This window comes from Tachypleus tridentatus, chromosome 6, assembly GCF_004210375.1.
Source record: "Tachypleus tridentatus isolate NWPU-2018 chromosome 6, ASM421037v1, whole genome shotgun sequence".
Classification (NCBI taxonomy): Eukaryota; Metazoa; Arthropoda; class Merostomata; order Xiphosura; family Limulidae; genus Tachypleus; species Tachypleus tridentatus.
This window is the reverse complement of record NC_134830.1, coordinates 149837958-149862535: the sequence shown is the minus strand read 5'-3', so window position 1 is coordinate 149862535 and position 24578 is coordinate 149837958. Positions and strand designations below refer to the sequence as shown.

The window sequence follows — 24578 nt, the reverse complement described above, 5'->3', positions numbered from 1 at the left end:
TTTGTTTTAATAAACTGATTTGTCAAACATCAAAACTGTATTTGTTTTGTATTGTCTGTAAATTTAAGGCATATATTCTGTGAAATATTTCAATGGGCATATTTTTAACATTTTATCCCAAAATACAAATGCTGTGTTCTGAAGTAAAAATAATTCCAGCTCCTAACAAGGGCAGATAAATCAACAGGCAGGAAAAAAACGAAAATATCAATCATCAATAAATTTATTTCTGCTATGATAAAAAACAAAAGATTTCAGTAAAACACCATTAAAGTCAATATTATAATTTGTACTTTTTTTAACTTGTATGTAATTCACAGACAAACTTTTTGTAGGAAAAACAAAACAGCTATGTTAGAACTTTAAAAAACATGCCTTGTTTCAGGATAATGGATATTTGAACATAGCATTAAATAATGGCTTTCAAAATACCTGTTGAATGTTAAGTAACACTGTACACCACCGCAAGAAACTAAATACGACAACTTGAGGGCAACAGGTGAACAATAGCTATCTTAAGTGTTCTGCAAAAGTGAATCTGTTTGTTCTCAACACCATGGGTTACAGGCACCTAAGTGATAATAACTTGCAAAGTATGTTGTATGTGTAAAGGTTTTCACTTTGCAACAAAGATTACAACAATTATTAAAAGTTGTGGAATCATTTGTAATAATAGTAAATAATAGTAAAACACATTTCACTGTTTACAACCTTACATTGTAAAGACTAGTTTAAAACAAAACATTGATGATACAAGAAAAATGAAAAAAAGCAACATGTACATCTCAAGTTCAAACTTTGAGAGTGTTTAAACAAAGTATCTCCACACAAATCAAGTGTTTCTCAAATTCCCAAGAATACAATGGCACACATTATAATTATCATAAAAACTGCACAAATCCCAGTAAGGGAACATTAAAGAGGTTATATAATAAAAGCAACTGGTGTAAACAAAAACATAACATGATCTCCGACCATCCACACGTGTTTTGCAGGCTCTTGTGGTGAAAACATATATTTTCTATTAAAATATAGTAAAACATAGCTTGAAATTTTTCAAAAACTTATTTTTAATGCACATCAGTAGAATAAAGACATGTAAGTACAAGACTGCTTCACAGGCTGTCGACTTTATAATAAAACTTACGTTTTAGTTTTCACCAGAAGGAGAAAATAATAAAAGGTTTTATGCAATAAAATTCATCAGCTGATAGAGCAGAATTTAAAACTATTAGCAATAAATAGTATTCCCAGTGTTCAATGAATAAAATTACAGTTGTGTAGTGTTAAAAAATTAAACTTAAAACAGGTTGTATTTTAGTAATAAATAACTATTAATTTCAAGACACTAAAAGTTAACTGAACTTTAACCTCCTATGGTACAGATGGTTACTTTCCACATATCCTGTTTATTTGCCCAATTACTTCAGAATTTATAACACAAGTATATATTTATTTTAAAATGATGAATAGAAAAAGTACATTTCTATAGATTTAATACTTTATTGAATACATCAAAAATAATTAATATTCTAAGTGTTTAGTGTGAAAGCACACTTGCTAGTATTGGTTCTAATGTGGTCTGTTTCATTTTAGTTTTAGAATTAATTCCTAATTTTTAACAAACAAGATATTCAGTAAAAATATAAGATTATGCACACAAACATTCGAGGAAGCAATTTCTAGACTCCCTTCAACATTGAAGTATCTTGATATATATTACCAAGCATCAACCATTAAAAAGAACTTCATGGTTTAAAAAGAGATAAAGAACAGATTGGTTGTTAACACGGATATTTAGAGAAGACCTTAAAGAAGCTATATTGACCATCTTATCACCTTCAACTTTGATCTTTAAGCATTGATAAACAGCCAACAGTTACAGCTAATATGTAGTTTATTTGATAATGAAGAAACAACTCTGAGACAAGTAAGTTTAGAGATACCCTGAATGAATAATGAAGATAACTATTTACTAACTTAAGTTTAGTAAGACTGCAGTCATTTTACATTTGTTACCCATTCAAGCTGTCTCTAAACTATTAACATATCATGCACTGGTAGTTAGGGTAGATCATTCCACGATAAGTGATGTTTTCATGGCCAGTGTTCTACTTTTAACTATTATTAATTTTAAAAAACATCCATGTGAAATTTGTGGAAGTATGAATATTTTTAAAAACATCTTAATTACAAAAAGGAAAAAACAACCATTAAAAAGGTTGGTAAAATAACTATTTTCCATCTCTTCAGATTGCTTTAAAAGGAAAAATATTTATCATATGTAATAGAAAAAAAACCCATCAGTATTTATCTGTTAATATCAGAAGATAGTTTTTTAAAAAATGATTTTTAATTATTAGACTACAGAGTACTTACATAGGCATAATGTTAATTCTGAAACTATTAAAATAATTTGAAATGCAGTATCAGGTAAATATGGCAAGTAGTGCTATGAAACAGGCATGTTACAGAACCAAATAATTCTAGACTTACAATATCTGTTTTATCAAAATATTCTTTGTAGGATTCTTCGTGTTTTTGGAGAATATGTTTATAGATTTTAACTGTAACTTTCACATGTTTCTTTTCTTATTTATCAGACTCGCTAGGCCTAATTATAACTTGACAGTGACAGTTAGTAATTACATTGGTCTCTTGTAAACAAAATATGATTTTTAGCACATCTTAATATTTACCTGGAACAAATCACATTTTTTTATGATATTAGAAAGAAAGCATATGTTCCATAATGCACAACCCAAAAGCATTCTTGTGTTGTGTTATGCATGGGGTAGCTATCCCTAATTTTGAACAGTCATACTAGAAAAAAGATAGTTAATTGATATTAGCCATTGCCAACTGTTAGGCTACTCTTATCCAAGAGTGGGGTTTTCCACCACCTTTTAATACATGGCTTATTTCTGTGACTAAAGAACACAAACCATGAATTCTTGGATTCCACCATGCTACATTTTTAGAAAATGTAACTCTAAAAGATAAGTTTCCAACTTGTGTTTTTGGTCATTTAAGTACATATTACTGCCATAAATTATTTTCACTCTGTAATGTAAATTATACTATAAATTTTTGAAACAAAATATAAGAATAGCTTTGTCAAATTATTAACCTTCAAACTAGCCCATAAAATACAAATCACCAGTAGAGAGCAGAACTGTATCTAGAAATTTAAAATGAAAACAGTAGAAGAAAACTACTACTACGTTTTTTCATTCACAAAACCTTAATTATGTTAAGTATCGACAAAACAAAATTATAATAAATAAATCCTAAGTTACACAGTCATTCAGAACATGAAAAACCTTGCCACAGTTTTACAAAGTATATTTAAAAACAACTAAACGTGTGTGAAATATGCTGTATCTTTTACAGAAAACACAAACTAGTTCCTCAAATCTGAAGTTGTAACAAAATAAAGTCAAAAACCAACAAGTTATTTTCCTTATTTCTTGCACGTATAATATATTTCAGAATAAAAAAAAACAATTACAACTGAGCTTCAGTTTACAAACCTTAATATCTCTCTCTCTCTCTAGATCTGTAGAATCCCCATTAAATAATCTCAAAATAAATTAAAAGTACGTAAAAACAATTTACTACAGCTACCTTTAAGTAAATTAAATATATATAAATATGTATATTATATTTAAAAACATGTCTACATGTTATTTAGTAAATCTTAAAAGAAATTCACTTTGTATATTACACAAGTATGGCTTGTATGTTCATAGCCTATAGATGTTTTTCACAGAATATGGCCTGATTTTGTTTTATTTCATGAAAGCCTTGAATAATTAGTTTAGATTTATTACAACCTTGCAGTAGGAACTACTAGCTACCATTTTACTTCTTATAACAAGAACCGATTTTGTTTGTTGTTGTTATCATTACAGGGCTTGACTTCCTAAAACTGTATCATTCATATTCATGTGTGCTCGGTTAAAGTTGGGTGTAGAAATGGAGAAAATTTCTCTAGACAAATCAGTCAGTTCTGTTGTAGCACACATTCAATATTTCTGATTCATAATAACTGAAGATGGAAGTGACACAATGGCCCACAACAACATAATAATTATCACTGGTAACAATTAAAAATAAATCAAACATAAATACATTTGTTGTAGGGACTAAAGTCAAATAATAAATAGACTAGATGCATGTTAGGCTAAAATCCAACAAAAATGACTACATTAACCTATATGATAATGCATTATTCAACAACAAAAAAACAGGAAAAATTAACTTATTAAAAATCATTAATAAATTAAGCAACAATTATCTATGAACAAAAAAATGCTCATAAGAAACAAAGAGAAAAACATATTCTTATTGCACATAGTGAAGGAATCACACGTCTAAAGTGCACATTCAGGTGTTTTTAGATATCCTGGACAGCAGCAGTTTCACTTCGGAAACCCATTGGATTCTGAGACTGCCATCTCCACGTATCGGCACCTGCCCAAAATTAATTAATTAATCCAGGAGTTGGAGAAGGACAAGCATTGAGAGTAAAAATAAAATATTGATTCATAATCAAATTGAGGAATAAACAAATAAGGGTTTGCACTTAAATGTCTCAAGTAACAAAACATGTTCTGACTTATAATCACTCTGTGTTAAAGACAAAATTTAATTATTTTAAAAATTAAACATATTGGAGTGCACGAAGATCTCTCTCGTGTACAGATAAGTTGTTTTCTTGCACTCGCAAATCAAATAATCATAATTTAATGTCTGAAAAACCTACCAGGGAATCAAAGTATTTCAACCTTTATTTCATGATGACAAGAAACCCATTTGATGTAAAAATGTATCTCAGGACAGCTGGTATGGGTATTAATACTTACTAATAAAGCAGAAAACAATGTTCTTAGGTCAAAACGTTGTTCTCTACTTTATTAGTAAAAGTGGTAATACCCATACGAGCTGTCGTGAGATACACACTAACCATTCTTTAACTGTCTAATATGTTTTTAGAACTACACCAAGTGAGTCATTAGACGTTTTCTATTCACACTTGCACAATGCTGCAGTGATACAAAAAAGAAAAACCCTCACTGCTTCAGTGTGAGTCGATATTCTGATTAATACTATACTGAGAAGTGATGTGATTTTATATTTGTCTCATAAAATACGTAATGCACTGTTTGGTTTTTTTCTCACTTACATGTCAACAGAACAGGTTTAAGGCTGATGAAAATAATGAGATGTTTCATCATCATTTTAATTTTTATTTTTTGAGTAACTGATCATTATAAACAAAAGCTTTAGAAAACAAAATATAGGGGGCGCTGACAATGTTTGAATTGTCCAGTTTTATAAGACTTGTGTCATTCTTCACTGATTTCAAATATATATCTGAAGTCGATAAGATTTATCAGATTTCAACTGAATATGATGTATTACATTTGATAAATTAGAATTTGTAATTCTTTAACGAATCGACAAACGTTAACAACTCTGGAAATCTACTCAAAGGTGCACGTTCTTATAAAAAGGCAGTTGACTGTCATAACTTTATCTTTCTATTAGCAAGGGGATGTTTTTCTTTCTTTATGTTAATAATGGAGACAGCATTCTCCTCTGCTCTCCCTCAGTTCAAGCACAGGTTGGAACCCCAAACTTCGCTCCAAGTGATTACTGAACACTTATAAAGTATGAGATTCCAAGACATTGCCAAAAGGCTCACACAGTTACAGATAAGACTAACAAACTTACACATCTCAACTAGAGACCTCTTTGCTTTCCAGTCTAGCTCTTTCTCAGCTAATGATGGATCGGCATACAATGAGCCAAGATCTCCAACTCTCCTTCCAACTACAGTGTATGCGGTATCTTGACTCCTGCTGCCTCTTCGAAAGCTTTAATCACCTGCAGGACAGTGTAACCATGTCCTGTTCCTAAGTTGTAAGCCTAGGTTACAGAGAGGTTTATAACTGTAGTTATGAAGCAGCATATTTACAAATAAACTTCAGGTCATCATGATGAAAGAGACTTGTAAAGAAGATTACGATAAAAGACATGGAAAATAGAAGAATTTTACAAGTAAAACTAACAGTTTAAGTATAAAACAAAAGGAAAATAAAGAGAACAAAATTCAATAAAGAAAATATTGAATCTGCTTAATAAAGACACTTTTTACTTACATAAAGCACGTCTAACACTTCTCAACTACAAACTACTAGGTTATTATCTCCCATTTAAAGAAAATATCGAACAGACTGTTCTAGTGACAGTACTACGACACCAAAACCTTGAGTTTGTCAGAGATTAGCATTTCTAGTTGAGTCACAAATTACCATTTTTTAACTTGACAGCTTTGATAAAGGTGACATGTTATTTATAGTGGGTACCTCCAATTTGTTGGCAATAAATTTCAACAAGAAATGGACAGCATACAATCCACTTGTTTTAAAAGAATGTATTCAAAGCAAGTAAAATGTATGTAAAAAATGTGTTACACTATTAGTTGTTGTAGTTATATCTGGAAATTTAAATAATTTTCTCTTTTTCATCAAATTCCTCACAGTCTGGTTCAGTTACTTCAGAATACAAATGACAAGATGAATTATTCTTCACTATTGTGTTATCACAATACAATTGGTGATAAATTCCCTTATGTTACCAAATAGTGTACCAAAATTATATACATAGCTATAAATAATTATTTTTTCCATCAAAGTCCATGCAGAATAGTTCAGTTACTTTCAAACCCAACTGACAAAATGAAGTAATTTCCTTTATTCTGTTACTACAATATAATCTATGATTATTACACATCGAAAGTTGCCACTATACTCACTTTATGGATAAACTTACAAACACAATATAAATCTCTCACTCACTTTTTCTTACTTTCACTAACTTAACTAAGGCCTAGAACTTTCTGCAAACTACAAGATACTAGGATATAACAATATACAAAAGGTTGAATTTCACAACAAATGATTTATTAACAGTTACATGACCAAACTTGCCATAACTAATGCTTCTAAATACAACTTACTTTAACACTGATAAATATAAACTAATTAATGCTCTTCTATTAAACTTAAAATGAACAGTTATGTATATCTAACAAAAATGAAAGTTTCAGACTATAAAGTACCACCAAGTATTACTAGTTAACACTGTTATAATAATTCAGAAAATGAGAAGATGAATTATTCTCCTCTACTGTGTTATCACAATACAATTAGAGAAGCCACAGAAGATTTTCTTACTCATTTCAATATAATTTCTTGATTAAATCTCACTTTTCTCAGCTATATTCAGATACTTTAATAGTGTTACTCCTTACAGTGATATCAACCAAAACATAAATAAACAAGTAGACAAGGTTCTCAATCTAAAATTGTTGGGAAAAACTAAGGAAAATAATTACTAATGACAAAGGGTAATTTTATGTAAACGTAAGTGAAAAAACAAAACAAAAAACAAATATAGTTTGAAATCAATAAAAATGAAACCCATAGGTAATGTCAACATGCAAACATGAAGTTTAACTGGTAATAAAAATAACCATACCCCTTCTAGCTTGTCTTCTATGAATTCTTATAAACAAGACTATACACAAAATTGATAAAGAAACACTCTGACCTATTTCTGTAGCATAAAAATTAGATTTTATCAACTACATACAACGAAAATGCAACGTATCACGACAGATATTAATAGAGTGTTACACACTTGGCAATATATGCATGGGAGCTATCAGCTGGGCATACTTGTTGCTTGTATTAATTACATTCTCTTACAAGGCATTTTCTTGGTACTGTTACTTATCGTAGAACATTATTTTATAATAACTCTTCCATATTACTCATTCCTTCGTGAAAGTTGTGGGAAACATCAATATGTTTAGAACCAAAATTAGCAAGTAGGTAAGTCTAGTTGTTAAAAACATTTTATGTAATCAAATATTGAAGATTGAGGACCAAAAGTTCAATAACATTAATGATATCACTTGATCAAAATGTGGTGTAGGACAACAGAAACAGTACAACTTTTAAGGTTATAAACATGTTTCATAAGTAAACGTTTTGAAGAGAATTTACGAAAAAACGTTATTACGTGATATCCTTCCAGTACTTAATGTCTCATAAGATGTTTCAAACTTACCAAACAGGTTTTCATTGCATCAAGATTTTTAAGAACAGCCACATGACCTTCTGCAAGGTCCATTACGTGTATGTAATCTCTCACCCCTGTAAAACAACAGTATTAATGCAGCTTACAGCTGTAAAACAACAGTATTAATATAGCTTACAGCTGTAAAACAACAGTATTAATGCAGCTTACAACTGTAAAACAACAGTATTAATGCAGCTTACAGCTGTAAAACAACAGTATTAATGCAGCTTACAGCTGTAAAACAACAGTATTAATGCAGCTTACAGCTGTAAAACAACAGTATTAATGCAGCTTACAGCTGTAAAACAACAGTATTAATGCAGCCTACAGCTGTAAAACAACAGTATTAATGCAGCCTACGGCTGTAAAACAACAGTATTAATGCAGACACAGCTGTAAAACAACAGTATTAATGCGGCTTACAGCTGTAAAACAACAGTATTAATGCAGCTTACGGCTGTAAAACAACAGTATTAATGCAGCTTACAACCGTAAAACAACAGTATTAATGCGGCTTACAACTGTAAAACAACAGTATTAATGCAGCTTACGGCTGTAAAACAACAGTATTAATGCAGCTTACAGCTGTAAAACAACAGTATTAATGCAGCTTACGGCTGTAAAACAACAGTATTAATACGAGCTTACAGCTGTAAAACAACAGTATTAATGCAGCTTACAGCTGTAAAACAACAGTATTAATACAGACACAGCTGTAAAACAACAGTATTAATGCAGCTTACGGCTGTAAAACAACAGTATTAATGCAGCCACAGCTGTAAAACAACAGTATTAATGCAGCTTACGGCTGTAAAACAACAGTATTAATGCAGCTTACAGCTGTAAAACAACAGTATTAATGCAGCTTACAACTGTAAAACAACAGTATTAATATATCTTACAACTGTAAAACAACAGTATTAATGCAGCTTACAGCTGTAACACAACAGTATTAATGCAGCCTACAGCTGTAAAACAACAGTATTAATACAGCCTACAGCTGTAAAACAACAGTATTAATACAGCTTACAGCTGTAAAACAACAGTTTTAATGCAGCCTACAGCTGTAAAACAACAGTATTAATACAGCTTACAACTGTAAAAGTTGGTATGTTATATCATATGTTATATAATAACCTTACAATAATAAACATTGTATATTATGTATATCATCCATTACTCCTGTAGGAACTGTTACTGCATTACAGACTATAAATTATCCATCATTATCATAGGTTTTGTTTGAAATGCCAATTACATTATTCACTACTCCTGTAAGAAACATTAATACATCAGGTATTAGTTAAAAACATGTGGTCATGAACAGGCGTATTATCTTTTAAGGGCAACACCCATATCTTGTTAGACAATACACTAACAAATTCATGTGTTTTGTACTAAAAATAATATTTTACTATTTGTTGATAAATATTCAAGAGACTAGAAAGATGCAACGAGTCACATAATTTAACCTTAACGTTTAAGTGTCCACATAAGGTCCCTGTCAAAGAATACTAATAATAATAATGATGACTCACAATCTGTAAGCCCTCAAATATATTTATTTTCTAAATTAAGTTTACTTACAAAGGAATTATCATTAAATGTTCTTTCAAAATGTTTGAATAATGTTATTTTCTTTATTTGTATTGCCTTGAACTAGCTTGGGAAACTTAAGTACATATATAGAGACTAAGTAGTACTTGTGACCACCACTAGAAGGAGCTGTTACAGCTCTGCAGGACTAACAAGAGAGTAGAGACTCAGTGCACCTGATATGAAAGATAAACAAAAAAATTCCCAGTACTATTCTACAATCTTAACTGATTCATTAACAGGTTTGGCAAGTCGAATTCTGGTGATGACCTCAAGGTAAAAACAAAAGGAAGGTGAAGAGCCAATCTCTGATGATGGTGGCAACAGGTTGTTGTCATGTTAGACAAAACAATTAGAAAACAGGTGATATAATAATGGATAGTGATGTATGTTCTCTATAAAGACAAAACTCACAGAAACTACAAAATAACAATCTATAAAGTAAGAGATACTCAATAAAATAGACAACTCGAATCTTGAACAAAACAAGACCATCACTGAGCCCTGGAATGCTGCACGAGTAAAACCTCACAAAACAAAGAGATATCCTTTAAACAGAACCTTTTCAAGCTCACAAAACAAAGAGATATCCTTTAGACAGAACCTTTTCAGGCTCACAAAACGAAGAGATATCCTTTAAACAGAACCTTTTCAGCACAATAGTTATTATCTTCTTCCACTGCCATAAACATTTTTGCTTACACCTCAAATTTTAAGAAAAATCTCTCACTTCTACTCATATTAAAGTGTACTGTACCACCTTATGTTGTAATCATCATCAGACTATCATCCTTGACCAACAGAAGGGTGTATCACGTCCTTGACCAACAGAAGGGTGTATCACATCCTTGACCAACAGAAGGGTGTATCACGTACTTGACCAACAGAAGGGTGTATCACGTCCTTGACCAACAGAAGGGTGTATCACGTCCTTGACCAACAGAAGGGTGTATCACGTCCTTGACCAACAGAAGGGTGTATCACATCCTTGACCAACAGAAGGGTATATCACATCCTTAACAACAGAAGGGTATATCACGTCCTTGATAAACAGAAATACTAGCCTTGTGACAGGGTTTCATGTTGGAAGTTATTTGAACCTCATAGCTAACCTTATGAAAGGTTTCCTGTTGACAGTGACTTTTCTTAAATTCATACTTCTAGGTTAACAGAAAACAGAAATTTTCAGCTTTTACCTGTGCCATCAGGCGTATTGAAATCATTTCCAAACACTTGGAGCTCAGGACGTCGTTTGACAGCCACCTGGGAAATATACGGCATCAGGTTGTTGGGAATTCCTTGAGGATCTTCCCCAATCTTACCCGACTCGTGGGCACCAACAGGGTTAAAGTATCTCAGAAGAATAACCTTCCAACCCTAAAATTGCACAGTGTATTTTAGTTAACTGTATTAGAAGACATATTCAGTAACATTTGCATGACTAAAGAATCTGAGATCATTCTAAGGTACAAATTCCACAAATAATAAATTACTTTATTATGAAATGAAATACTTGAAGATTTCATGGATACAGACAATTTTATACACATTTGGTAAAAATGGTAGTTTACACAGTGAATCCAAAGAAATAAGTTTAGACGCAAGAAAAGTTAGTAATAAGTGAAGCCTAAGTGTAAAACTAACTGTTGGCCTAATTTTTTCGTTGTGTCCAGTTTTTCATTTACCAACACAATCTGATGAAGACATACAATCAGAATACTGCAAATTAAAAGAGAATAACTGATTAACTCTTCATGTAATGCCTTGATCCATTTCACGAAGAAAACTTTCTTCACGGTATCCGAGGCTTCCCACTACAAGGTTAGCTGTGAACACTTACCTTAAAGAAATCAAAACCTCTCTTACAAAAAAAATGTGACTTTATAATCAAGTATAGTAGTTTAGTACAAAACAGAAAGCTTCAAAAATTTAAGAAAGAAAATGTTTTATAGATTACCTAAGCCTAAATGTTGTGAACTAGTCAGTTGTTTCTGTGCCATGTTACTAAAACAGTTATGTTGAAATGTTGCTCAAAATGGAAAACTTTTAATAATATTAATGATTTCTAAGAAGTAGAAACCTATTCTCAAACCTTTAACAATTTTGCATCCCCTGTTTAAGGTTCCAGTTTAAATGTAAAAAAAGTACACTTTACTTGCTGTATAAAATATTGGGGGTTTCGAAACTCACTTAGTATAAGCACTCCTCTCCCCCGTTCATTCAGAGTCATGCCTACAGCCCCTCCCAACAACCCACCACGAAAAAAGTGCTTACATTTTATACTTAGTCTTCCCTCAATTTGCTCACCACCCACAGCCAAACAATATGAGTATACAAATTCCTTTAGCCAAATGGTATTAAAAAGAAATATTGGTAATAAAAAAAACATACTTTGATTTTTTTTGTCTGTCATTCTTATATCTAGAATTTTTTGTGACCTTTGTTAAAGTTTACATCAAAACCAATTTTCATACTTAAATTTGGAGAAAATTATCCTTAGAAAATAACTTTAACACTGAAAAGAATAAATGAAACCAGCTTGTTCACAACTGTTGTTCAATATAAACCACACACACACACACATGTAACAAATATATCTTTGAAATATTCAGTTCAGTTCTTTTCCTGGAAAAATAAAAATAAATAAAATTGATTATTTTAAAACTAATAATTTGATCAAAACTTACCTTTTCAGCACTAGCAACATCTTTCAGTATCTCTTCAATGAAGTATTTAGTTCTGCCGTACGGGTTTGTACAACTAGTTCCCACTGGATGCTTTTCATCAAGTGGAAGGTACTGAGGAGCACCATACACAGTAGCAGAACTGGAGAAAACAATGTTCTTCACACCAAACTCTTTCATTACCTTTAAAAAAGTAGTACTTGTTATCAGCAGAGAAATTAAATATTTTAATCCAAAAACAGACATATCTAGGAGAGTGGTCAGATAAAAGAAATATTACACATTTGATGTTGAAATACATATGTTTTGAAAATTGTTGTTATATGCACATGCATTTTACTGTATTTGGTTTTCTAAATGAAGTATACTGACATGTAATGGATAATTGAAAAATAATTTATTAGCTGAACAACAAATCCCAAGAAAAAGTACAGATACTAACTACCTGATATAATAATGGATAGTGGTGTATGTCCTCCCTGTGAGGAGTGAAACAGTTGACATAATAATGTATAGTGGTGTACGTCCTCTAAGTAAGGAGTGAAATAGTTCAAATAATAATGGACAGTGGTGTACGTCCTCTAAGTAAGGAGTGAAATAGTTCAAATAATAATGGACAGTGGTGTACGTCCTCTATGCAAGGAGTGAAATAATTGATATAATAATGGACAGTGGTGTACGTTCTCTAAGTAAGGAGTGAAATAGTTCAAATAATAATGGACAGTGGTGTACGTCCTCTATGCAAGGAGTGAAATAATTAATATAATAATGGACAGTGAAGTATGTCCTCCCTGTGAGGAGTGAAATAGTTGATACAGTAATGGATAGTGGAGTACGGCCTCCCTGTAGGGAGTGAAACAGTTGATATAATAATGGACAGTGGTGTATGTCCTCTATGTAAGGAGTGAAATAGTTGATATAATAATGGACAGTGGTGTATGTCCTCTATGTAAGGAGTGAAATAGTTGATATAATAATGGACAGTGGTGTATGTCCTCTATGTAAGGAGTGAAATAGTTGATATAATAATGGACAGTGGTGTATGTCCTCTATGTAAGGAGTGAAACAGTTGATATAATAATGGACAGTGGTGTATGTCCTCTATGTAAGGAGTGAAATAGTTGATATAATAATGGACAGTGGTGTATGTCCTCCCTGTAAGGAAGTAGGAAATATAATAATAGATAGTGGTTATCTCCTCTGTGTAAAGAGTGAAATAGTTGATATAATAATGGACAGTGAAGTATGTCCTCCCTGTGAGGAGTGAAATAGTTGATACAGTAATGGATAGTGGAGTACGGCCTCCCTGTAGGGAGTGAAACAGTTGATATAATAATGGACAGTGGTGTATGTCCTCTATGTAAGGAGTGAAATAGTTGATATAATAATGGACAGTGGTGTATGTCCTCTATGTAAGGAGTGAAACAGTTAATATAATAATGGATAGTGATGTACGTCCTCTCTGTGAAGAGTGAAACAGTTGATATAATAATGGACAGTGGTGTATGTCCTCCCTGTGAGGAGTTAAACAGTTGATATAATAATGGACAGTGGTTATGTCGTCCCTGTAAGGAAGTAGGAAATATAATAATGGATAGTGGTGTATGTCCTCTCTGTGAGGAGTGAAATAGTTGATATAATAATGGACAGTGGTGTATGTCCTCCCTGTAAGGAAGTAGGAAATATAATAATAGATAGTGGTTATCTCCTCTGTGTAAAGAGTGAAATAGTTGATATAATAATGGACAGTGAAGTATGTCCTCCCTGTGAGGAGTGAAATAGTTGATACAGTAATGGATAGTGGAGTACGGCCTCCCTGTAGGGAGTGAAACAGTTGATATAATAATGGACAGTGGTGTATGTCCTCTATGTAAGGAGTGAAATAGTTGATATAATAATGGACAGTGGTGTATGTCCTCTATGTAAGGAGTGAAACAGTTAATATAATAATGGATAGTGATGTACGTCCTCTCTGTGAAGAGTGAAACAGTTGATATAATAATGGACAGTGGTGTATGTCCTCCCTGTGAGGAGTTAAACAGTTGATATAATAATGGACAGTGGTTATGTCGTCCCTGTAAGGAAGTAGGAAATATAATAATGGATAGTGGTGTATGTCCTCTCTGTGAGGAGTGAAATAGTTGATATAATAATGGACAGTGGTGTACGTCCTCCCTGTGAGGAGTTAATCAGTTGATATAATAATGGACAGTGGTGTACGTCCTCCCTGTGAGGAGTTAATCAGTTGATATAATAATAGAAAGTGGTTATCTCCTCTATGCAAGGAGTGAAATAGTTCATATAATAATGGACAGTGATGTACGTCCTATCTGTGGGGAATGAAATAGGTGATATAATAATGGATAGTGACGTATGCCCTCTATGTAGAGAGTGAAATAGTTGATATAATAATGGATAGTGACGTATGCCCTCTATGTAGAGAGTGAAATAGTTGATATAATAATGGATAGTGACGTATGCCCTCTATGTAAAGAGTGAAATAGTTGACATAATAATGGATAGTGACGTATGCCCTCTATGTAGAGAGTGAAATAGTTGATTATTAGTATCTATTAAAATTTTGTTAATAATTCCTCTTTCTTATACAACATCAACTATTTTTTATAGAATTACCATAAATTAATATAAATTAATTACTATGATTTGGTTCTGTGGCAGCATGATGGATGTAAGTTTATTAAAAGATCACAGTTTTAAATGTCAAGAGTTGATGAAGCAATGAAATCAACCTACTTAATAACAACACCAGACTGCAGCTGTTTTGTGGTTCTTTAAAGTCATGTAAAAATAGTATTTTATATTCATTAATTTATCTATCATACTTTAGTGTCCACAAAGCCTTTTATTTCAAACCAAACCCATCGTCAAAGCTGTTACTTGGCACAAAAACAGACTCAAAATAATATTTGTACATAATCTTACTTAGGAATCCATGAGAGAATAATTAGGACAAATGTGAAAGAAAGTAACTGTGGTCTCATGTGACTTTTATCACTATTATTGTTTCAAATATTTTATCTTATACAATTTCACACCTTTAGAATGTATTAGAATTAACAATTTCCATAACCAATTATCAGAAAACTTTCTTACAGTGATTAAAAATATCCACTCGAACAACAACGTGGACTCAACTTAATTTTAACAGCAAATTAAGAACTGTTAAACTTTCTTTAATGTGCTAAATATGCAATTCTAAAAGGTATATAGTGGTCACTGTTATTGTATTTTATATATATATATATCAGGACCAAAAACGTGTTGAGGGTATAGGTAGAAATGTCCCACATAGAGACATCTTACTCTCGTTAAATGGTAGGGATGTGAAAAATAATGTTTTAATGTAAAGATATTTTAAAGCAACTGATAATAATAATAATACTCCATTATAAAAGTATACTGGAGAAGTTGATGACACTAATATTTTAACATAACCAGCAGCGAACGTAACTTTGAATCTGACGTATTGTACTAATCACTCAATCAACATTTCTGTCAGTCATGTGACACTTGATGGTCCAATCAGTACATCACTGTAATAAGATTTATACCAATTAAACTCACCTCAACGAGATTAATGGTCCCCCCAATGTTGTTACGGTAGTAATCCAGGGGAATCTGACAGGACTCCCCCACACTCTTCAAAGCAGCAAAATGTATGACACATTCGAATTTGTGCTATTAAAAAAAGATTATAAAAATCACTACTTGTTATACACAAGTTATAAACTTGCTACATATACATATACATAAACCCATTTGTTTTGAATGTTGACTGCGAACACGACTTGCAACTTAACTGCCTTGATCACATGACTGTTTTCTTAGCATGAGACAATGTTTAGTATTTGTATAAAACAAAATCCCCTTCAATTATAGAGCTATTTAGGAACTTCATAATAACTAGCACCCTTACTTTTCACCATAATTTCCTCAGAAAATCTTCTAACAAATATATATAAATATATACATAAAGTTTTTATCAAAACATGTTATATACCCACAATAAATATTAAAAACAAAGGAACAGTAAATATAAATATATTATTTCCCTATCATTACTAGCTATAAAAATTCTCTTAGTAGGACCTCAATTAAATAAAAACATTAATAACAGCAGTTGAAACAAGTTCTTTTGAAAATCACTTACAAATATAATTGTGTGTACAAATCAATTATACCTTGGAAAAGATACTTTTCAGACTTTCCTTGTCCAACAAATCCATCTTATAAAAGGTTAGTGACTTTCCAGTAAGCTCCTGAACTCTATGTAAACTTTCTGGAATGGATCCATTTTTACCTGGAAAATTTAAACATTGGGAAACAGTTTGTAACATTATGACAAGTAATCATAAGAATGTTATTCATACTAGGAATCAACCTTACTAATTTTTCTTTCATTGTTTACCCAAAGGTCAGCTCAAGTATCAGTTTGGTTTTACTGTTAACTAGTTGAAAATTCAATCATTTAGCTCGCTGACTTGCAACTATACACAATCACAACTTACCGACACACACCTGTATACAATCACAACTTACCGACACACACCTGTATACAATCATAACTTACTGACACACACCTGTATACAATCACAAGTTACAGGCATACACCTGTATACAATCACAACTTACTGACACACACCTGTATACAATCATAACTTACTGACACACACCTGTATACAATCACAACTTATTGACACACAATAATCAGTGATGACGAGAAACCCACTTGTTGAGAAATTTATATGCAAAAACGGCTCGTTTGGGCTGAGAAAACACTTTACATAGAAGAGCGAACAACGTTTCGACCTTCTTCGGTCATCGTCAGGTTCACAAAGAAAGAGGTAACTGACCGGAAGCTGACCACATGTTTGAAAGGGGTTGTGTAACTGTGTGTCGAAATGTAGAGGGCGGTATTAGATGTTTGAATATATAATTTTATTTATTATATTAATATAGGTATAAAGGCGTTCCTTTATATTGGTTTATTTTGGGTTTAAGTTGTTGTATAAGTAAGGCTTCTTTAATTTTACGTTTGTTTATGTTTGTTTCTTTATTTAGTATTTGAGTGTTTTCTATGGTTATGTTGTGTTTATTTGACTTGCAGTGTTCGAAAACGTGTGAAGGTGACTTTTTATGTTCTTTGAATCTGGTTTCCATTTTTCTACTTGTTTCTCCAATATAGAAGTCGTGGCAGTTATCACATTGTATTTTATAAATAATGTTGGTGTGGTGTTTGTCAGTGTAGTTTTACATAGTATAGACCTCAGTTTTGTGCCGGGTTTTTGAATAAATTTGGTATTAATTGGAATGTCATATTTTGTTACTAATTTTTGCCAAATGTTGGTTATTTGTTTGCTGATGTCGGGAATATATGGTATACAGCAGTATATGGTTTCGTGGTTTTTTGATTCGTGAGCTGTATTTACTTTAGTTGGTTGATTTTGCTTTCTGTCTAGGTGTGTGCGTATAATGTTTTCTACGGTTTGTGGAGGAAACTTATTGATGTTGGTGAAGTATTGTTTTATTTTGTCTAATTCATCGTTAATTTTATCTGGTGTGCATAGTTTTATGGCTGTGTTTATTTGGTTTCTTAGTATGTTGAGTTTTTGTTTTGTTTCATGTGCTGAGTCCCAAGGAATGTATAGTCCAGTATGGGTGATTTTTCGGTGGATTTCTGTTTGAAATTGTGTATCAGTTCTTGTAATTTTGAGGTTAAGAAATGATATTTGATTGTTTTCTTCCTGTTCACATGTGAAGTTGATGTTGGGATGTATAGAGTTAATGTGATTGAAAAAATTAAGTATGTGTTCTGTAGATTTGAATCCCGCAACCGTGTCATCTACATATCTATACCAGTATAGTGGTGGATGTAATGCTGTGTTAATTGCTTGTGTTTCAACTTGTGTCATAAAAATATTGGCTAGAACTGGTGATACTGGGTTGCCCATGCTTAGGCCGTTTGTTTGTATATAGTTTGGTTGTTGAACATGAAGTTTGTCTTTATCGTGGTGAATTCTATGAGGGTTGCTAACTGGTTACTGGGAATTTCTATAGTTGGGTTAGGGTCTCGGATATAGAGTTCTAAGGCTATCTTGCAGGCTTCAGTGGTTGGAACTTCTGTAAAGAGGGATATAACATCGAAACTGGCCATTAAGGCTTTATGATTAAGTTGATTTAGATTAGACTTGAAATTAAAAGAGTCTTTGATAAATGAGCTGGCTGATGTTACATATTTGGAGAATGCCCATGCTATGTATTTACCAAGGTTGTAATTAAACGATTCATATGTGGACATTATTGGTCGTAATGGACAATCTGGTTTATGAGGTTTGGGGATGCCGTATATTTGTGGTGTGCGTGAGTCGGTTTTACGTAGGTAGGAATAAAGTGTTTGTGAAATTGTGTTGGCTTTTTTCATTTGTAGTAGTAACTTGTTCAGTTGCGTCTCGTGTGTCTTTGTTGGATTTGTGTGTATAGGTTTAAATTTGTTCGTGTCTGATAGGATGTTATTCATTTTTGGATGTATTCATTCGTGTTCATTATGACTATTGCGTTACCTTTATCTGCTTTTAGAATTTTTATGTTTTTGTCTTGTTTTAGGTTTTTTATGCAATTAATGTCTATTTTTGTAAGGTTGTTTTTCAGTTTTCTGTTTTGTGAAATTATGTTGATGGTTTTGTGAGAAAATTCTTTGAAAAAATCGTTTAAGATGTTGTTTTTAGGTGTTTCTGGAAAATATAAATTTGTAATTTTACCTGGGAAGGTTGGCTGTTGGATGTCAATAAAATTATCTAAGTTGTCTTCTTTCTGTTGGTTGTTTTTGGTTGTTTCCTTGTTTTTGTTCTCTGTAGAAAGTATCACAAGTCTCCTGGCTAGGTCTTCTAAACATGTTTTGATTTCTATGGTTGGAATGTGCCTAGGTGCTATAGCGAAGTTGAGTCCTTTGTTAAGTAGATGTATCTCGTCTGTGTTTAATTGACGGTCGGATCTGTTAATTATGAGGTTAGTCAACGGTTTGTCGTTTTGGTGTCTTTTCAATATAAAGGAACGCCTTTATACCTATATTAATATAATAAATAAAATTATATATTCAAACATCTAATACCGCCCTCTACATTTCGACACACAGTTACACAACCCCTTTCAAACATGTGGTCAGCTTCCGGTCAGTTACCTCTTTCTTTGTGAACCTGACGATGACCGAAGAAGGTCGAAACGTTGTTCGCTCTTCTATGTAAAGTGTTTTCTCAGCCCAAACGAGCCGTTTTTGCATATAAATTTCTCAACAAGTGGGTTTCTCGTCATCACTGATTATTGTTTCATCGCGGCGACTGTACGAGAAGTGTAAGTTTTTGTGTTTTCTCAGTGTATTTGTACTTACCTGTTACCATTATGTCTGAACTAGCATACCGTACACCACTATTAACAGTACACGCTCACACGATCGTTAAGAAACTAAGGAATTTAAACCAACGAATTATTAATAGAAGAAATGACATTTATTTTATTCAACAATGTAGAAAAGAACAACTAACCCCTAATTTTGTAAAGGTAAAACTTTCAAAAATTTTAATACATACACAAACATTATTCAAAATTTACAGAAAACTACTGAAAGCCATGTTGAACACAAAATATAAAGAACTACATGACTTACAAAAACAAAAAATGAATCTAGACCATCAACTGGCATGCTGCATTAAACCAGAGATTTACGGACTTATACAACGAAACATAAACCAAATCAATACTAAAAACGACAGAGACAAAAAGATCTGCCACAACAAAAAACTAGAAAAACTAAGATGCAAACAACAGAAAAGACACCAAAACGACAAACCGTTGACTAACCTCATAATTAACAGATCCGACCGTCAATTAAACACAGACGAGATACATCTACTTAACAAAGGACTCAACTTCGCTATAGCACCTAGGCACATTCCAACCATAGAAATCAAAACATGTTTAGAAGACCTAGCCAGGAGACTTGTGATACTTTCTACAGAGAACAAAACAAGGAAACAACCAAAACAACCAACAGAAAGAAGACAACTTAGATAATTTTATTGACATCCAACAGCCAACCTTCCCAGGTAAAATTACAAATTTATATTTTCCAGAAACACCTAAAAACAACATCTTAAACGATTTTTTCAAAGAATTTTCTCACAAAACCATCAACATAATTTCACAAAACAGAAAACTGAAAAACAACCTTACAAAAATAGACATTAATTGCATAAAAACCTAAAACAAGACAAAAACATAAAAATTCTAAAAGCAGATAAAGGTAACGCAATAGTCATAATGAACACGAATGAATACATCCAAAAAATGAATAACATCCTATCAGACACGAACAAATTTAAACCTATACACACAAATCCAACAAAGACACACGAGACGCAACTGAACAAGTTACTACTACAAATGAAAAAAGCCAACACAATTTCACAAACACTTTATTCCTACCTACGTAAAACCGACTCACGCACACCACAAATATACGGCATCCCCAAACCTCATAAACCAGATTGTCCATTACGACCAATAATGTCCACATATGAATCGTTTAATTACAACCTTGGTAAATACATAGCATGGGCATTCTCCAAATATGTAACATCAGCCAGCTCATTTATCAAAGACTCTTTTAATTTCAAGTCTAATCTAAATCAACTTAATCATAAAGCCTTAATGGCCAGTTTCGATGTTATATCCCTCTTTACAGAAGTTCCAACCACTGAAGCCTGCAAGATAGCCTTAGAACTCTATATCCGAGACCCTAACCCAACTATAGAAATTCCCAGTAACCAGTTAGCAACCCTCATAGAATTCACCACGATAAAGACAAACTTCATGTTCAACAACCAAAACTATATACAAACAAACGGCCTAAGCATGGGCAACCCAGTATCACCAGTTCTAGCCAATATTTTTATGACACAAGTTGAAACACAAGCAATTAACACAGCATTACATCCACCACTATACTGGTATAGATATGTAGATGACACGGTTGCGGGATTCAAATCTACAGAACACATACTTAATTTTTTCAATCACATTAACTCTATACATCCCAACATCAACTTCACATGTGAACAGGAAGAAAACAATCAAATATCATTTCTTAACCTCAAAATTACAAGAACTGATACACAATTTCAAACAGAAATCCACCGAAAAATCACCCATACTGGACTATACATTCCTTGGGACTCAGCACATGAAACAAAACAAAAACTCAACATACTAAGAAACCAAATAAACACAGCCATAAAACTATGCACACCAGATAAAATTAACGATGAATTAGACAAAATAAAACAATACTTCACCAACATCAATAAGTTTCCTCCACAAACCGTAGAAAACATTATACGCACACACCTAGACAGAAAGCAAAATCAACCAACTAAAGTAAATACAGCTCACGAATCAAAAAACCACGAAACCATATACTGCTGTATACCATATATTCCCGACATCAGCAAACAAATAACCAACATTTGGCAAAATTAGTAACAAAATATGACATTCCAATTAATACCAAATTTATTCAAAACCGGCACAAAACTGAGGTCTATACTATGTAAAACTACACTGACAAACACCACACCAACATTATTTATAAAATACAATGTGATAACTGCCACGACTTCTATATTGGAGAAACAAGTAGAAAAATGGAAACCAGATTCAAAGAACATAAAAGTCACCTTCACACGTTTTCGAACACTGCAAGTCAAATAAACACAACATAACCATAGAAAACACTCAAATACTAAATAAAGAAACAAACATAAACAAACGTAAAATTAAAGAAGCCTTACTTATACAACAACTTAAACCCAAAATAAACCAATATAAAGGAACGCCTTTATACCTATATTAATATAATAAATAAAATTATATATTCAAACATCTAATACCGCCCTCTACATTTCGACACACAGTTACACAACCCCTTTCAAACATGTGGTCAGCTTCCGGTCAGTTACCTCTTTCTTTGTGAACCTGACGATGACCGAAGAAGGTCGAAACGTTGTTCGCTCTTCTATGTAAAGTGTTTTCTCAGCCCAAACGAGCCGTTTTTGCATATAAATTATTGACACACACCTGTATACAACCACAAGTTACAGGCATACACCTGTATACAATCACAACTTACTGACACACACCTGTATACAATCACAACTTACTGGCATACACCTGTATACAATCACAACTTACTGGCATACACCTGAATACATTCACAACTTATTGACACACACCTGTATACAACCACAAGTTACAGGCATACACCTGTATACAATCACAACTTACTGGCATACACCTGTATACAATCACAACTTACTGACACACACCTGTATACAATCACAACTTACCGACACACACCCGTATACAATCACAACTTACCGACACACACCCGTATACAATCACAACTTACTGACACACACCTGTATACAATCACAACTTACTGGCATACACCTGTATACAATCATAACTTAATTTAGTACAGTTAGAAACTTGTGTTTAATATAGTAACTCTACTAAACTAAATTTATAACTTTCCAAACAAATAAAAACACTTTAGTTATCTGTAAATGCAAGTGTTAAAACAATAAACAAACATGTTCAGTGCCCACCACTTATTTGTACATATGGAGATTTCATCTTCAATATCAGATCTATGTACATGATCTATATACATGATCTAAGTTTGTATTGTTCTTATAAACACCTTTTTTTCCTTGAAAACAGAAAGATTTAATAAGTGGTTTCTTTAATCTACCTGAATCAGCCACCTGTCATTAATTAGTTAAACAAAAGTTATATGAAATTATTATCATGTTTGATAAGAAAGAACCTTGAAACTTCTCTCTCAAGTACTTTATTGTCCTAGAATAATACATTTATGTCACCTTGACCAGGTGTCTAGAAACAATAACAGAACAACTACATTAGTGTACAGTTTTGACAGACACTAACGTCTCACTTCTCAAGTTATTACATCGTTCACAATGCTAACCAAAGTCCTTCTTCTAATCACACCTCATAAACATAACAGCTTCCTGATAGTACACATTTTACAAAAAGCAAGTAAAGTACAGATGAATGGAAGAAAACATCTGGTGGACACATATAATATGAAATGTCCTCACAGGATAATGTTCAAATCTCTCTTAATTACATTAACTCTCTTCTCCAACATTTTGAACAGCACATCAACTGTGTAAATAATAGGAAGACAAAAAGTCCAATTAAAATACACTCCTTAAGCTTCTCTAAATAAACATTTTGGTTTAAAATACTGACTTCATAAATCAGATAACCCATAGAGATAATCTGTAGATGACCACTGTAAAAAGTATTGGACATAACAATAAAATTGTTATCATTTTTCCAATAAACTGAAGTGTCCAAAATATAAAACAAAAGAACATCAAGTCAGCAAAATGAAAAGAATGATGACCCGTTAAAGTGTTGTATCAAGAAAATCATTAAAAGTGCACATCACATGTAATCACAAAGTGCTTAACAGCTATCTTTAGTCGTAATCAAATTCTCCCTGTCGCTACAGGTGCTTTGTGGAGATTTGACTGACTGAATTAAAGTAATTGTTTTTATTTTCTGCATGCAAGTTGTTGATGTTCTTTTACGAGTCTAGATCAGTTCTGATGTGTTCTTTTGTTCCACAGATAGGACCGTTCCCATTCACTAGTAACCTACTTCTAGTTGTGCTCCTCTGTATGATAAGAAATGGCATACTTTCTGACTCCAATGTACGTCTTTTTATATCACATAACTAAGTGGTAAAAATATTATTTGTTTTTGTCTGGATATTAAACGTTTAGACCAGCCTTTTGTAAAAATATTATTTGTTTTTGTCTGGATATTTAGACCAGCATTTTGTAAAAATATTATTTGTTTTTGCCTGGATATTTAGACCAGCCTTTTGTAAAAATATTATTTGTTTTTGTCTGGATATTTAGACCAGCCTTTTGTAAAAATATTATTTGTTTTTGCCTGGATATTTAGACCAGCCTTTTGTAAAAATATTATTTGTTTTTGTCTGGATATTTAGACCAGCCTTTTGTAAAAATATTATTT

At 32.4% G+C, this 24578-nt stretch overlaps 1 protein-coding gene across 1 annotated transcript in view; it reads right to left on the bottom strand.

The window, feature by feature from the left end:
* Positions 1–214: 214 nt before the first annotated feature.
* LOC143254011 (UDP-glucose 4-epimerase-like) overlaps positions 215–24578 on the bottom strand; it is a 33691-nt gene continuing 9327 nt past the window's right edge. Inside the window, 8 exon segments of the mRNA XM_076508721.1 lie at positions 215–4476; positions 5740–5848; positions 5851–5934; positions 8143–8228; positions 10947–11127; positions 12438–12617; positions 16020–16133; positions 16637–16755. Of these exon segments, the coding sequence (XP_076364836.1) occupies positions 4400–4476; positions 5740–5848; positions 5851–5934; positions 8143–8228; positions 10947–11127; positions 12438–12617; positions 16020–16133; positions 16637–16755 (950 nt within the window). The 3' untranslated portion in view covers positions 215–4399.